We start from the raw sequence: 17,242 nt of genomic DNA, 5'->3' as shown, positions 1-17,242 counted from the left end.
GTGTTTGTGTGTGTGTGTTTGTGTGTAAAGGAGTTCAATCTTAAAAATAAATTGCATTCAGTTAAGATGTTTCTGACGGTAATTATATTAAGTCTTTTGAAATATATTTTCAAAGAAGGGGGTATCCTTAATAAAAAAAAAAAAACTTCAAGGAAAGGCTCAGGAGCAGATGCAAAGATAGAGTGTCAGAGAGATTTATTTGATGGGCAGCGACGATACTTAATAGGAATGACAGATGAAAAGAAAGCATGTGTTATTTCTAGGTTCTGCTGCAGACGTGGAAGAGAATAGAACGTGGGAAACAAGTGGCCTATGGAAGGCACGAAGAGGGACAGGAAGGGGCATTGCAGATAGAAGGAAGACGGATCAGGCAACGGTGATGTCTCCTGAAGAGTGATGGAGAATATCGAGGTTAAACAGTAACTGAAGACACCCCAGTGTGATGATAAGGTACCGGGAAAACTCCACAGCAGTCAAATGAGCCAATCATACTTAAGGTTTTAATCAACAGGACTGCAGCAAAAGATCTTTGGTTTACTATGTCATTAAATTCTGATCCCAACCCTGAGAGATCAGTATTGTCAAACCTAGTGTTAAGAATCAATAACTAAAGTTGGAGAAGGTAAATGGCAGATCAAATATCTCATGTCTGGTAACAAAGCCAGGGGCAGAACTCATTCATTCATTCATTCACTCACTCACTCAAAAGGTATTTCCCAGCTTGGTCCTGCTGACCTGGAAGTACCTAGTGAAGGAAACAACGTTCTCCATCTCAGCTTATCGTCTGATAGGAGAGCTAATTCACTAAATCAGCCAGCATCTAATTTGGAGATATGGTGGGTCCTGTAAGCGAAAGAACTTGGCAATAGAATTAGATGCCAAAGGTAGAGAAGTCCCATTAAGTACGGTGTAAAGAACGGGAAGGATCCAGCAAGATAAAAAGGAGAAGGCAAGCAGGAGGACAGCACACAGAGGTCTTGAGAAGGGCCCGCACAGGTGGGGGCAGGGCAGCAAGAGGAGGGCTGCAAGGCGGAGTCACAAGGCGAGAGCTGTGCAAGTGACAAGTGTGCGCTTATGTCAACTACAATGAAAAGGCACAGAATAACCCTGTTTGGGCTTCTAAAGGATCACACTGGTGGCTTTGTGAATAACAGGCAATAACAGAAAAGTGAGAGCAGCTGGTGGTGGCATGCACCTTTAATCCCAGCACTAGGGAGATAGGCAGGCGGAGCTCTCCGAGTTTAAGGCCAACCTGGTCTACAAAGTGAGTTCCAGGACATCCAGGTTTGTCACAAAGAGAAACCCCGTCTCAAAAAACAAACAAACAAAACAAAAAAATAAAGAAACGAAATAGAGCAGTTAGTGAGCTTCTGCAATAGTTCAGGAGAGACATGGTTGATGGAGAGAGACTGTGGGGGTAGAGATATAAAAATAGCTCTGAGAGTGCTCAGATATGTCCTCGGGGGTGACAACCCAAAGCCTCTCTCCTGTGAACTGTGTCTGATGTGATTTCCTTACCATGAGTTTATATCAGAAATTAACTATGCTGCACTGGTGTCTTACACCACGTATTTTAACACACAGTACACACTTTCACACACAAATGCCTACTGGTTGAGTCGTACCTTTGCCACTTTCTTGGGTTTATAGGCTTAGGCTTTATAAACACAGGTGAGAACTCTTTCACAGGTCAGTTGTGAGAACTATTCTAGCAGCTCCAGAACACTAGGACGTCCTGGCATGCAGGAGAAAGACAACAATGATGGACACTTTCTCCGCCCACCCTACCCTTCCTTCAACAGTGGCATAAGAATACAGAGAACGGATAAAAGCTATGCTCAGATAATGGGAACAGACTCAAGCTTCCTACAGACCCTGTCACCCGAATAAAGAGCATTTACATTGCAGGTTCAACCTTTGCAACATCCACCTCATGCCTGACTGGGAGGGTTGCCAGATAAACCATGGGATGCCTAGCTAAATTTAGATTTCAAATAAGCAAAAAAAAAACAAAAAAAAACCAAAAAAAAAACCTTAAGCTATGCCCATAGTTGACAACGATTTATTCTAATGTTTTTAATTATTTATGTGAAATTCAGACTTAAACTAAATATACTGTATTTTGAGATGTTAAATCTGGCAATCTTATGACTCAGGCTCCAGTAGGAACAAATTGTCCAAAGAGTCTTCCTTCATAACCCCCATGAGATGCTGACACTTCTCTGTATAAGATGGATGTCTCTCGCCATCACAGTGCTGTTCCTCCATTGCCACAGTTTTTCATATTTCATTCATCGCTTCTCAGTCTAAATACCAAGTGTATGAATGTCAAAATCCAAGGAATGGTACTATATTGGGAATTTTGCCACACAGTCGTAAAGAAAGCTGGTCCATGCATGCGTGTTTGTGGGTGGATATAGCGGTGTGTACACCTGCTGCGTTAACCTTTTAAAATAAGGATTACCATAACAGCACATCAGGAATACCTTTTAAGAGTTTTCTAGTCATAGCGAATTAAATTTGCATTCACACTCATGAAAGCTACTTAGATCCCACAGTAGTAGAACCAATTATTGAATAAACTAGAAGAGAAAGCTCTGAATTCACTCAATAAGCGCTGTCTATCAAAAGCTTAAGAGCTGAAAATCCTTCACTTAGAAACCGTAACACGTGAAAAGAGTTTAAAAGTGTAGGCCACAGTTTTCTCTGAGGACCCCCTCTTGCATATATGCAACTATTGGGATTTCTGTTTCAGTATTGGGGGGAAAGTCCTGGGAAGCATAAATCCAATCAAGGACGTGAGATGGCCAAAGCAGCATCAGCATTTGCTACTATTTCGTGAGAGAAGCTTTCTTGTCCCAGAATGAAAACACACAGAGAAAGTTCTGCCATTCGATAGATAAATTATTTAGTAGTATAGTTTCTTTTCATTCTGGTGCAAGCTCACTTATGTATTATGGACTAGAAACAAAATATCATAGAGTGATGGTCATGGGACCACATTTTGACTACTACCAATGTAGGAGACCCCAGAAATTAATACTTCATATCTTCAATATGATGATAAAAATAGAGACCTCGTCCACCTGACAAAGGTCCTTTTATTTTACTGAAACAAAGGCACAGATATTTTCTTCATTCCTGACACCCTCCCTGAGTCTAAGGCTCTATAATAACAGTAGCTGCCCCAAGTTAGAAAGAAGAGGATATGTGCTTACTCTTCTTGGCGTAAGTCATTGACGCTGCGGTCCAGCGAGATCATGTCACTTGCCACCATGTTAAATCCAAACTCCTTAATGCTGGCTTGAACTGCTTGCTTGTATTCTGGTCCCAGAACCAACGGCTTGGCTTTCTCTCCAGGGCCGCCAACCACTCCGTGAGGCTCGGGTTCTTTGGGTTCAAAGTTCCCGAGGACCCCTGGGCGTAGCACAGGATCATGGTAGGTGAATGTCTGAGGCTTAAATGTGAGGAACTGCCTCTGTATTATGTCTTTTTGGGAATCTCCTCCAGCATGACGCTCCTGTTCATTTTTGGCCTTGTTTTTTCTTCTAATAGACTCTAAGTCCACTTCTACTCCTTCAACATGAGGCCATGGTACCACAGGTTTGAATCTGTCATCCCCGGGAGCTAATCCATTGCCTCCTCGTTTAGGCATGGGGTTAATGACATCTCTGCCTTCCTATACAAAAGGGAGGGGATATACAATGAGTACACAAAAGTACACCAACCACAGCAGAATTCAAGATACACACTACCATGTTCAAGAAAAGCTTGAGGTGAGTATAAAACATTTTAAAGTGTGAAATGCAAGCGGGACATGCTGTTAATCAGGATGTTGCACTGGGAGACATCTTTTAGACTAGGAAGGAAGTATGATCCCGAACAGGCTATTTTTTCACCTTATTATTTCAAAATAAATGAACACATTTTTACTTGTCTCTTTATAAATTCAACACTCTCTAAAAGATTTCCCAGTGATTGAGACAGACACTTAATTGGTCTTTGGTATAGCAGTGCTTTTCAGTTAGCTGATATATGACAAGCAGAACCTTTTGTTAGCAACATGGCCATATGGTAGCAGTGATATCAGATGGATGTCACCCATCAGCCAGCTGGCTTTGTGCCCCAAATGGCAGAGGAACAAGGTAAACTCGTGCATTTGGTCCCAGTTCAGAACTGTCTGCTCAGTCAGAGTTTGGCTGAATAGCTACAAAAACAAACAAACCCCAAATAACTGTAACTAAGCCACCATGTTTGTTTAAACTTCTCTGTATTTGACTTTGCCATGTCCAGGTCATATGGCAAAGGCAGGCCTGACGTGGAAGAATAGTATCTTCAGTTTGGACCCTCTTCACCTACATAAATCTTTCGGCCAGAAATCCTCAGTGCTTTCTTTACTCCTGAGGTACAATACGCTAACTTCTTGCTAAGCCACTGCCATTCTTTCCACAAAGTGATGTTTCTCAACATTAGCACCATCTCAGGGGACCTTAAAGAATACTAAAGTGCCCACTACCGGGTACTGTGTTTTAATTGGTCTGGGCATGTGGAGTTTTGATAGCACCCCAGGTTGTAATATGCACCCAAGCCTGAGAGTTACTAAGAGCTACTGGCTGAAAGGCAGAGTGTTAGCTGTAATTGGGCATGGGAGATAAAGGGGCCAGCACAGCTGGGTAGGAAACAAGGCGCCCTGTGAACTGCAAAGTAGGCCAGCTCGTCTGCCAGGTCACCGCACACTTCAATGACACCCTCCCCTAACAGGTCAGTAATAGAACTAGCACAATCCCCCTCAAATTTTTAAACTGAATGACCCTGAGAATTAAAGTTCAAAACTTGATTTTAAAGAATACATGAGAGTTCTAGGTGCAAGGGGGATGTTTAGGATGATGTCCACTTTTATTTATTAGAGATAGAGACTTCTGTAGTAAGTTATTCCACATGGGAATAGGTAAGGAGTGGCTAAGGACCGACTTTAGAGAATTCAAAATCAGGTTTTTTTAAATTATCAGTTTATTTGAGTAAAAGCATAGTAGTCAATACGCTACCAATCCAATAGGCAAACAATGAAAAGCAAAGTTTTCTGCCTTTCCTTCTGAGAGGCAAGCATAGCTACCAGCCGCTTACGAATTTCTCCAGAGAAGCATATGAACATACATGTGTGTTTATATAACAAACGATTAACATGGAACGCAGATGTTAGTTACTCCATTAACAAGAACCTGCAACATGTTACAATGGATTCAAGGGTCAAACCAAAGAACAAACAAGTACATAAATGTCAAGAAGATTAGCTCACACAGGGCAGCAATCAATTGTATCCCATTATACACAATTTCCATTTCAATGGACAAGAATCCTTTGTATATATTAGAAAATGGCCCAAAGATAATAATAAAAAAAAACAGTCATCATTTGGGGTTGCTTTAAACTTTTACACAGTTGTCCCTGACACATGAAACATAAGGTACAATATAGCTCGACTGTATTAATGTGGAGCCTTTCTTCCAGAAGAAAGGGCTTTTGAGCCCCAGAGTGGTTTAGGAGAGAATTAGCTCGAATCTAACTTTTGAGCCCTAATAACGTCAGCCGCAAACAACTAGAAAAAGAAAGGGCAATGGAAAAAGAAAGCAGAAGAGGGGAACTTTGGGGGCGGGGAGAGAACAAGCCAGAGGGTGGCAGGGGCCCCAGAAGGACAGTGGGAAAGGGGAACATAAGACGCACAGAAATGCCACAATGAAGCTCACTACTTTTACATAAAACTTAAAACAGTAAGAGTAAATAACCAGAACGCTATGTTGCCAAAAATGTTTATGAAGGATTGGAGAGGACCTCAGGATCAGCCAGTCATCAGAAGAACGCATTCTAAGTAAGAGTGATTCTGCCACAGAGGGGCAAACGTTGGAGCCCCGGTGTGATAGGGGAGTGCCACTTTCTCTAATCTGTTTCTTGACTTTTTCCAAAAGCATGCAGTATTGTTGATGAGTCAAAACAGAAATCACTAGAAAACACTGTAGGGTGTGAGAACGTTTCTGACATCAAACCAAATTTAACACAAGAAGAAAGCAGGCGTTCTCTCCCTTTGACTTTTCATATTGGCGATGTGAGAACTGGCGAAAGCTGGGGAAGGAAACGGGGCTGGATATGGCGCTGGATACGGAGGAGAGTTCTGGAGAGCGATGCTGCCACTAACTTACTGTGGGCAGGGGAGTGGCAGTATTAGGAGGTGTGGCCTTGTTAAAGGAAGTGTGTCACTGTGGGGGCGGACTTTGAGGTCTCCTATGATCAAGATACCACCTAGTGTCACAGACCAGCTCTTGTTGCCTCCTGATCAAGATGTAGCCAGCACCCTGTCTGCCTGTGCCCCGCCACACTCCCCATCATGATGGTAATGGACTGAACTTGTGAATTGCAAACAAGCCACCCCAGTTAAATGTTTTCCTTTATAAGAGTTACTGTGATCATGGTATCCCTTCACAGCCAAAGGAACCCTAACTACACTTACCTAACATCTCTTAGGAAGAAGCAGTGTCAGAACAGAATGGAACAGCACATGAAATGAATTTGAGAAGGATTCTAACTCCATGTGCACCCTCCACTAACAGGCGTTTTGCTCTTTCCTTTGACTCAATGGTCATTTGTAAGTTTCAAGCTGTTAGCGATTTTCAGGGTTCTATAAGAAGGGTGTTCTCTCTTTGTCCCTGGTGACCTCACTTCCTCCCAAGCTCGGTAATCAGTTTTACGCTGATGTTTTGCTTCTGTTCATTCCCCAGGCCACGCCCCAGTTCTGACTTCCAGCTCTCGCACACCACTGTTTCCCCAACCTTATCCACTCATCTCCGTTCTCTCCACTGAACACACCCGCGGTGCACCGGTCGCTCGCCTCCCACGACATTGCTGTCTTTCCTATTTCAGTCCACGGGTCACCCGCCCTCTATTGGGCCGATGAAGTCTAAAGCCACAACTCATGTCAACCTACTGTTTTGTTTTTATCTGTTTCACCGACATTCAGTCTCTCGTGATCTCCTGCCAGGTCTGTCATCTGGGTAGCTCTTGAATTTTACGGCTTTCGCTTTCCTCGCTGTGACTTACTTAATTTTGACCAGTCCCCTTTAGGAAATATTATTTCGATAGTAGTTATCAGTGATGACTGTGCACACTGTATTCCACATGCTTCTCATCCATGAGCCTGTGTCATCGCATGAACGAGGGATGATCATTATCACACAGGACGAGCTGACTAAATTATCTGAGAGCAGAGTCTGCACCCTGACTGGTGAGGCTGAGCCTCATGCCACCCTCATGCTCCCCCTCTTCATGCACACACCGTCTCCCCTCATCATTGTTCCTTCCCAACCGTCAGATAGATTTTCCTGAAATCAATTATGAAGATATTAGCTTTGGTTGCTTCTATTTCACCCGTGGCCACAGCTCTCAGTAGACATTCTCCAACATATCGACAAGGCTTTTCTACACCCCAGGCTGCATTCATGGAACGTCTCTATTATTACCTAAGAAGCAGGGGCTGGGGTGAGTTTATCTAAGAGTCAAACAGTACCTTTTTTTTTAATTTTGCAAACCACAAGGTCTCTCTTACAGGTATGCAAGTTATTGTAGTGTGAAAGCTTTCACAAATGCTAAGTAAATAGATGGAGATGATTATGTTCAATAAAACTTTATATGCAGTGACAGGTGAAGGGCTGGACCAGGTCCCTCGGACCCCTGCACTCGACTGGAAGCTTGGTGAGGGACAAAGGCTATGTCTATCATGTCCTCAGAATCTCTTCGTATGGAATTTCTCAATAGAAATTTACTGAATAAATGAGTCCTAAAACCTGTGCTTTTGTAGGAAGACAGGGAGAGAAGAAAAGGAAAAGACATACTGGAGAATATAGAATCGGGACCCACAGGCTCGTATCAGCAGGCAGACCCTTCTGAGCAGCAGTTTATGAATTCACTGGGGACGTAACTACATTCTCTGCACGATATTGTGCTCTAATGATATATTACAGTGTCAGAAAAACGGAATCTACTAGCTTCTCGAAGCCTGAATGTCATTAACTGTGAAGGTAGAATCAAATACTAGAATTGTCTGTCAAACCCCATGTCAATTAGGAATAATCATGTCAGCTCTTAATGTTATATGATTCGGAGAGCGGCTCGAAAGCAGTGTGATTCTTAACTCCCCTGAGAAGCAAGCTGTGCACTCCTTCTTCCAGGGAGTAAATGAGAGTCAGAAGCCTCCATGACTCATGGTACTATAATAGCAGCTGACTTACTGTACAGCCAACGTCAATGAATCACTGTTGGCTAGGAAGGCAAAGAGAACCAGAAGGTACTTTTGCAGGACGGTTACATTCACAAAGGTGGAAAAGGACAGAAAAACACAACCACTTATCACAAGACGGCACTGTGAAATAGAAGTGAAGTCGGACTAGTCAGAATCCACCTTACGTTATAAAATGCTCCCTGCCCTGAACCCCCAAATCCAAATGTGTGCCATTTTCCTCGGGTGATCACGCCTTAGCAAAGATGACACTAATCTAAAAGGACTATAAAAATGGTCTTTAGAGCAAATGACAGTAATCTAGAGCGGATGGGAAATCCTAAATCCCGAGAATGAGCTTATGTAGTCACACGCCCCTTGGTAAGCAACAGTTTAGAGAAAATGGCCATTGCTGAACGGCATCACCTTTATGAGCGAATTTAAAACGTATCACACGGTAGGCTTTATTTAGTGGCTAAAAACTCTCTTAACCCAAACAAGCAAGCACACTAAAGAAAAATTTAAAAAACAAAGAACACCCACTCCTTTAACTGGAAAACTCATATTATTTCTTGGGCTGCACTCGCCACTCACAACGGAAGAAACAGGGAAAGGGAGACTGTCAAAATCAGCTCAGTGCTACCAGTTTTAAAGGAAACAGGATGCTTGCAGGAAGGGACCCTCAGTCTCTAATACACATGTGGCCGGATGTGAGTGGGGATGTAGGATGCTCAGGCCTTGGTGTTCTGCTTAACAACAGCTGGACTCTAAACTAACCCATCTGATAATATGCTGACCAGACCTTGAAGTGTTTCTGCTTTCAGAGCACTGAACGTTGGTGGCACTGCAGGTGGTGGCCCTACTGGATGTTGGATGGCGTGTGTGTGTGTGTGTGTGTGTGTGTGTGTGTGTGTGTGTGAGAGAGAGAGAGAGAGAGAGAGAGAGAGAGAGAGAGAGGGAGAGGGAGAGAGCGAGAGAGAATCTGCATGCATGCTTGCACATGTGTGTGCAGGGGATAATTTGTGCTTAATCAGGGCTTAAAATTGATAACTCCAAGATTAAACAGAGATCCTACTTACTAGCTTCTTGACCCCTCAAAGGGGTCGTGACCCCTTTGAGGTCACACAGCATATATTCTGAATATCAGATATTTACACTACAACTCAGCACAGTAGTAATTACAGTTATGAGGTAGCAACGAAATAATTTTATGGTTGAGAGGAGTCATCATAGCATGAGAAACTATATTACAGGGTCTCAGTGTTAGGAAGGCTCTATGGTATCATCTCTTGTAAGGAATGACTATTTCCAAACAGGACTCTTGAACCAGGGAGACATGTTGCCATGGCAATGTCTACGTGAGGAGCTAGGGCAGAACTGAGGTGTGTTTCTACACTCAGGACACTTATGTAAGCATAGAAATTCCATACAAGCTTTGGGTGTGATGTAGTAAGATAAAGGCTGACCTTATGGCAAGGAGAATCATCTTGAGAAAGGAACAGACTACCTTAGGGGAGGGTGTTTGTGTACTTTTGTTGTTGTGAAGGTACCAGACTTAACAGACTGGAGAAAAGTCTGTAGTTGACATTACAGTGATCACATCCCACAGAGAATCCCAGTTAGGAACTCAAAAGATGAGTGACAAGACTTTGGCAGGGCAACCAGGCTGAGTACCTTATGCCACTTCCTCAAATGTGACCTTGAGACCGAAACGTTAAGATCCTGACAGAGAGCCGCCCGTTATGTTACATAGCTAGACATTACACCCTTCGCTTGACTTTCTCTCAGACTTCCCACACACTACAGAGAGCACAGTCCCAAGGACTGTGCGACTCCACGTTGCCAGTTTAAGCACTGGGAAGGTTTTTTTTTTTTTAACCAAGTTTCCAGATACACAAAGGAAAACAAAAACACATCCTATAACGTCTGTCTTATAGTTGTCTTAAACTGTTTCGTGTGACAAGCACAAAAACAGGTATCTGCCTCAAAATTGGTCAAATTGTATTTCTGAACATTTAAATGTCAGAACAAAACGAAGCCTGCTATGTCATGAGAGCATCCCGAGATGTCTCACCATTATACAGCGGGTCCAGCCTTCTTTGCATTTTCTTGTATACCCAAGTCTCTTTTGATATTCCTTTCTTTTTATTTTGTTTAAAAGACACCAGGGAGTATACCTAGGGCCTCGCTCATGTTGGTAAGTTCTCTACCACTGAGATCCTGGTTTTTCTGAGGCAGAGTCTCACTAGTTGCTCAAGCAGGGTCCGGGACTTACTCTGGAGCCCAGGCGGGCCTTGAGTTATAATCTTCTTCCCTCAGTTTCTAGAGTCACTGAAATTATAGGCCTGTGTGATCAGCTCAGCTTCATTTGTTGTTCTCAAATGAGGCATCCTTCTGCACTGACACGATCATTTTCTCAAGTAACCCGAGTAATCAATCACACATCAACAACAAAATAGCCCAAGATGGTACACTTAAAGGCTTTGGATCTTTGCGCTAGCTTTAACAGTTTCTTTTCTGTTGTTAGGATAAGAAAACTTTGTGATTTTCCTGACTTCATGAAAAAAATCAAATGTACTGAAAACACTACATACTCAGTAGGAAAACGCCCATTAGTTTTCGGGAATCAACCAGTGGAGTGATGATAAACTCTCTAAAGTCATCTAAAATTATCTCCGTTTCCTGATGGCTGGTCCAAACATCCTTTTTAGCTACCTCCTCCTGGACACTGGCTCCCCTTCTTAGCAGATGACAAGGGTGCAGAGTTCCCAGGAACTCCTTATCCACCGAGGCTTTTCCTCCAGGTGAACGAGTCCTGGGTGCTCCCAGTGCAAAACTGATGCTCCCTCTAAGCGGTTATCATCAGCTAAGAAACTGAACAGGGGTTAAGCAAGCTTTTTCCTACTACTCAGTTTGGTACAAAAACCCATTAAGCCCGACATCAGTTCTGGGAGATGGCTCAGTGGATAAAAGGCTCACCTCACAAGCATAAAGGCCTAAGTTCATATCCCTGGCACCCATGTGAAAAACAAGGTATAATCTGTCTTGTGGGAAAGGAAAAAGCGGAAACAGGTAAATTCTTAAAGCTCACTGGTCAGCCACCCTAGCCACAATGATGAGCTTTAGGTTCAGTGAGAAGCCTTGACCTGGAAGACTGAAGTGGGGAGGGAGCGAGGCTCAGAGGTTAAGAGCACTTGCTGCTCTTGCAGAAGGCTTGGGTCAGCTCTTGGCCCCCATATTCAGCTCAGAGTAGCCTGTAAGTAGCTACATCCAGGGCAATCTGGCGCTCCTGGCAGGAGAAACATTCATATGCATAACATACAAAGAAACGAATCTTAGAAAAATAAAGGTGGGGAACAATAAAAAAAAAACACTTGACCTCTAACCTACACACTCAAGCGCATACGTGTACTTGACATGGACCTCTAGCCTCCACACTCATATACATACATGTACTTGACATGGACCTCTAGCCTCCACACTCAAGCGCATACGTGTACTTGACATGGACCTCTAGCCTCCACACTCATATACATACATGTACTTGACATGGACCTCTAGCCTCCACACTCAAGTGCACAGGTGTACATATATACATTAACAGGTATAAACAACATGTGCGCGCACACATATGCATACACACACACACAATTACTGACATTTCTGTATGTCCTATCTTTTGATAATAACTATGCTGTGATTATATTCCAGCTTTACATCAGGCTGTTCTCAATCTTCAAGAGCCATCTCTCTTTGAAGAGTCACCTCGTAGGGTTTGGACGCTCTCCCTCACGGCACGGAACACTGTGACACTGTGTGTGTTGGGGGAAGCATCTCTTCCTTGGGCTTTAGGAAAACTACTTTTCAACTGGCAAGAAATCATTATTATTACTTTATCAGAACCCAATCCTAATGGACAAATATAAATTTATTGGATTTAAAAAATATTTCAGAGATAACAGCTTATATTAACAATAACAGCAAAACCTTTAGAGATATAAAAATATTATTTTGTGTTTTGGTGGTTGGTGGTGGTTTTTGAGACACAGTTCAGGCTGGCCGTGAGCTTGCTAGGTAGCTAAGGAGAATCTTGAGCTTCTGATCCTCCAACATCCAAGTGTTGGGATTACAGGCATGAGCTACTATGTCATACTTCTTTTAAATTCAATTTTAAGCTTGCTATTTTGGAATGTTATATTATCCCAGTGATTGGGCATTGCTTACATGTATCTCTGGAAGCACTATAAGTATGATGGGCCACAAATCCATTCATTTATTGAGAAGTATACACTACAATTCTAAGCAAAACTTAGCATATACAAATGAAACCTGGAGTAATTTAAATTCATGAAAGTCATGCTTAAGAACAAAAAACAAAACAAATAAACAAAGTCACAGGGTCTCACTACATAGCTCTGATTGGCCTGGACCACACACTGTAGAACTCTCAGAGATCCCCCTGCCTCTAGCCCCTGAGTGCTGAGATCAAAGGCACGTACCACCAAGCTAAAACTGTGCTTGGACTTGCACAAACATCCATCACTCTATACTGCCTTAGCATCCACTGACATGTTTCTTCCTGGTCAGGCAGAAGTCAGTGTATTCATCTGGGAGTCCCAGGACCTGGCAGACAGCTGTTTCCGGGGTATTCTTGCTGAGAACTGAGCGCACGGGAATCATCTAACGTGGATTGTCTGCCTTTACAGTACTTCCTGAAATAGACACTGACCTCGGGTGCGTTATCCTAGGCTTGCTTGCTTGATTTAAGCCAGAGCTTTGGGAAGCTAAAAGAGACAACTGCAAACGGGTCTTCCCTCCACGTCTAAAATTTGAATAATCCTTTTCAAAGTTTCCTCTTGTGTTCAGCTCTGGATAAAATCTTTTCTGCAACTGAAAGCTTGGTGTGCCACACAGCAAGTCATTTAAAGAGGAGAAAGTAAACCTACTGATGCCTGTCTTAGATTTCTAGACAAGCGGCACCCTGCTAAATTTTATACTGCAAACAGAGATTCTAAGTCAGACCAGAAAATTCTGGGGTAATGTTCAAGAGGAAATATATTTTTTTTAAAAAAAGTGAGAAAACGAAATACTAAAATATGGTTAATTTTTATGACAGGAACGCCACAAGCAACAAATTGATATTTTTAACAATAAAAGACTATGTTTTGTTTGTTTGTTTGTTTGTTTTGAGACTCTGTAGCTCTGACTGGCCTGGAACTCTATATGTAGATCAAATTGGCCTTGAACTCAATAGAGATCCACTGGCCTTAGCCTCCCAAGTGCTATGTTTTTTTTTTTGTTTTTTTTTTTTGTTTTTTTTTTTTTTGTTTTTCGAGACAGGGTTTCTCTGTAGCTTTGGAGCCTGTCCTGGAACTAGCTCTTGTAGACCAGGCTGGTCTCGAACTCACAGAGATCTGCCTGCCTCTGCCTCCCGAGTGCTGGGATTAAAGGCATGAGCCACCGCCGCCCGGCAAACCTCAAGTGCTATGATTAAAAGTGTGCTCCACCGTGTCCAAAAAACTATTTAATTGACCAAGATCAAAGTTATTATCAAGGAAACCTGTCAGGAAGCTAGCCGGCAGTGGTGGCGGCATATGCCTTTAATACTAGCACTTGAGGCAGAGGCAGGAGGATCTCCACGAGTTCTCTAGTGGTGGTTCATGACTTTGACACCAGCACTCAGGAGGCAGAGGCAGGAGGACTTCCATGAGTTAGCTCTCTGGTGGTGACACATGCCTTTAACTCCAGCACTCAGGAGGCAGAGGCACAATCTCCATGAGTTCCGTAACACCCTGGTCTACATAGTGAGTTCCAGCACAGCCAGAGCCATTACACACACACACACACACACACACACACACACACACACACACCCTGTCTAAAAAACCAAATATAAAATAAAAATACCCAAGAAGCTTAAGGAACACATACACTATAAAATACACTATATTTTATAAACTCCAATAATATTTACTTTCAGGGACTTCATGCTTTAAGATGAATCATAAATATACATATTGGAAGACATGTTATTGTGAATACTTAATATTAATATTTTTAGGAGTCAAACACAAGTATTAAATAAATGATCAATAAGCCATCTCACAACACATGTCAAAAGCTGCATCTGCCAGAGTATGCTGATGTTTCGGCACTGAGAACACAGATTCTTAGAGAAAGGCTATAAAGACCAGGCATCCCAATGTCATTCAAAAACCTCATCTACGGTAGTAAAAGAGAATTGTCATTTTTAAATAAAGCACTGAAAGCTGTAGCATAGATATTTTTTAACTCTCAATGTGTAGAAGCCACGTGTTTGTCGAATCTTAAGGAAAGCTTCTAAGTAGAATTTTCACTTTATAGATGATACGGAAGCTACACAGACTATTTGAGTAAAGCTGTCAATAGTTGACAATAGGTCTTATCAGATTATTTTAGACAGAATGAGCTGTTTAAGAAGTAAGAAAGATGTTCAGAAAACGTGAAGAGTCTAGTGGAAAATTTAAAACAAAGCAAACGATTTTAAGATAAAAATCTGTGAAGATTTTAAGACATGAATAATGTATGTGTGAATATATATTATGTATGCACACGAGAAGCAGAAATATACATTTTAAGACCAAACAGTTTAGAAAGAAGAGAAATTAACCCTGCTGAATAGACCCTTCCTAGCAACAATCAAGGCATTTCATCAGGTCCTGAAGGAGGAAGTACTGCAGGCTGAACTGGTGGAGATGAGGCCACATCCACATCCGTTTAGCCCACGCACATCGTGTGTTAGAACTTTGTTTCAGCGTGTGCCAATCAACTCTATTTTCTTCCCCAGAACTGCTTAGGAAGATTCCCCCTTACTCCACTTTATAACTGATCTTCTCAAAGCCTATCCCCAGCATTAATCCCTGGAGACCATACTCATGTGTGTGTGTGGGGGGGTGGAGGGGTGGGGTGGGTGTGTGCGTGCGCGCGCGTGCCTGCCCTTTGACTCTTAATGCCAATACGACACTCAATTTTATAACTTATTATCACCAAAAGGCAAGCAGACAATTTAGCCCCTTAATCCTCCTTCCCATCTGGAGGGTCCAGTGAAGCTACCTAACGATTTCCAATCTCCCTGAAAGTCTCATAGGGAAATCATGACACCGAGAGAATTCTTAAAATTCCTTACAACATTTAGGAAAGCGCTTTACCCAGTGAGAGGAGAACGAAGTCAAAGGTGACTGTGCTGGGAGAGAATGTTTTATGTCTTCTTGAAAACTAAAAGAACAATGTCCTATTGTCCCTCTGGGAAGAAATTCAAGAACAGAACAAAATGCTCCCCCCCCCCCCACCGCCCCACGACCCAGGGACTCTTGCAGCTGCGGCTGGGTAAAGCACCTTTGCTTTGAGGTTCCTGGCTGCCCTGAATGCTGGGCTCCACAACAGATCAAGAACAAAGCCTGCAACAGGAACTTAGCAACACGTGCATTTCAATTGGTGTAAAATAATCTCCTCTTACAAATCTAGAAAAAAAATGAAAATACTTCATTTGGACAGATGACCAAAGCTGTTCTACCACGTTATGACCACAACCCATCTTAGGGGAATACGACACAGTAACCTAATCAGAGGAGACCAAAACATCTGAACGTGCATCAGGTTGTTTATGTCATAAACATCTTGATATTTTTTTTCAACTCTCAACAGGCCTGGTCTCAGGAGAAAATGCTTGCCCAATTATTGTCTAGCTTGTCCCAAGTGTCCTATGGCCTTCAAGTGAGAATAGATACATCATTAAAAGACACACGAACCGTCTTTTTACTTCTATTATGTATTTCAGTTCTCCAATAGGTCAGATGCTCTGCCTGCAGGAGGAATCAGTACCTGAAGAAGCAGGGCCTATGCCAGGAAAACCTGTGGCCTGGGACCACAAGATGGATGGGTCCACTGGTAAGGAGACAGGATAGACAGTGAGGATAGAGTGTTTGGGTGATGATAAAGGCAAAAGCGCAGAAGCTGAGGAGAACTACAGTTCCTCACAGGCCCCTTCAGAGTGTCAGGGGGTCCAGACGCGACCCTTAGATACTGGAGCCCTATGAGTGACACACACTGACAAGCGCTTTACTGTGGCAGACAAGCCGGAAGGGAAGATAAGTGAGATGATTTTGGAGACCTAAGGGGGGAAAAATGAAAAAAAAAAATGCTAGAGAAGACAGTGTGGGAGAATTTCAAGAAATGCGGGTCCAATGGGCCTAACAAACCTGGGCATGACTGTGGCCCTCGGGTTGTGTCCTGCTCTGTCACTCCAATCTGTGTGAAACGCAGGCGCTCAGGCTGTGGCTCGCCCTTGGACAAGCATTTCACAAGCAGCATTTAGCTCCACCTTGAACGCAAATACAAGTTAACCCCACACCTCCTATATGTAGACAACATCTCCCTTTTGAGACCATGCAGCGGTCACAGACCAGCAAAGAAGTTATTCCAAAAGCGAAAGGTCACCTGGAACCAATGGACACATGAGCATATGAATACCGCTCCAGAAAAAGCAGGCTGGAGAACTAACCAAGCGACCAAGGTCTGACAGGCAGAGAATTCCAGCTTTCTCGGGGACTCCCAGTAAAGCTCAGTCCTCTGCGTTGATTTGTTTAGAAAGATGATGGATCCCGCCTATCTCTCAGCCCAGCCTCAGACAACACCTCTTGGTCCAGGTCCCTTGTCCTCTCTCCAGGTGTCATTTACACAGAGCTGAGCTCCAGCCTGCCCAGCTCTCCTTGACACCTTTCTAACTCCCAAACTGCCCTTCATGTTAGTCTCTCCTTCCTCGACCAGAACAAAAGCTTTATTTGAGTAAAACCTTACACTTTCTTCTCTCCTTTCCACAGTGCAAGCGCCTGACCAAACCTGAAACCTCTTGTTGGTTTGTTTTTTCGAGACAGGGTTTCTCTGTGTAACAGCCCTGCCTGTCCAGGAACTCACTCTGTAGACCAGGCTGGCCTTGAACTC

General features: G+C 43.0%; 1 protein-coding gene across 2 annotated transcripts in view; it reads right to left on the bottom strand.

Annotated features, from left to right (window-relative positions):
- Galnt7 (polypeptide N-acetylgalactosaminyltransferase 7) overlaps nucleotides 1-17,242 on the bottom strand; it is a 132,348-nt gene that overhangs the window by 66,332 nt on the left and 48,774 nt on the right. For both annotated transcript variants that reach the window (XM_038326729.1, XM_038326728.1), the window contains exon 2: nucleotides 3,219-3,679. In XM_038326729.1, coding sequence (XP_038182657.1) covers nucleotides 3,219-3,679 — 461 coding nt within the window. The remainder of the gene's footprint in view (nucleotides 1-3,218; nucleotides 3,680-17,242) is intronic.

This window comes from Arvicola amphibius, chromosome 4, assembly GCF_903992535.2.
Source record: "Arvicola amphibius chromosome 4, mArvAmp1.2, whole genome shotgun sequence".
In the NCBI taxonomy this organism is placed as follows: Eukaryota; Metazoa; Chordata; class Mammalia; order Rodentia; family Cricetidae; genus Arvicola; species Arvicola amphibius.
This window is presented reverse-complemented; position numbering and strand designations above follow the sequence as displayed.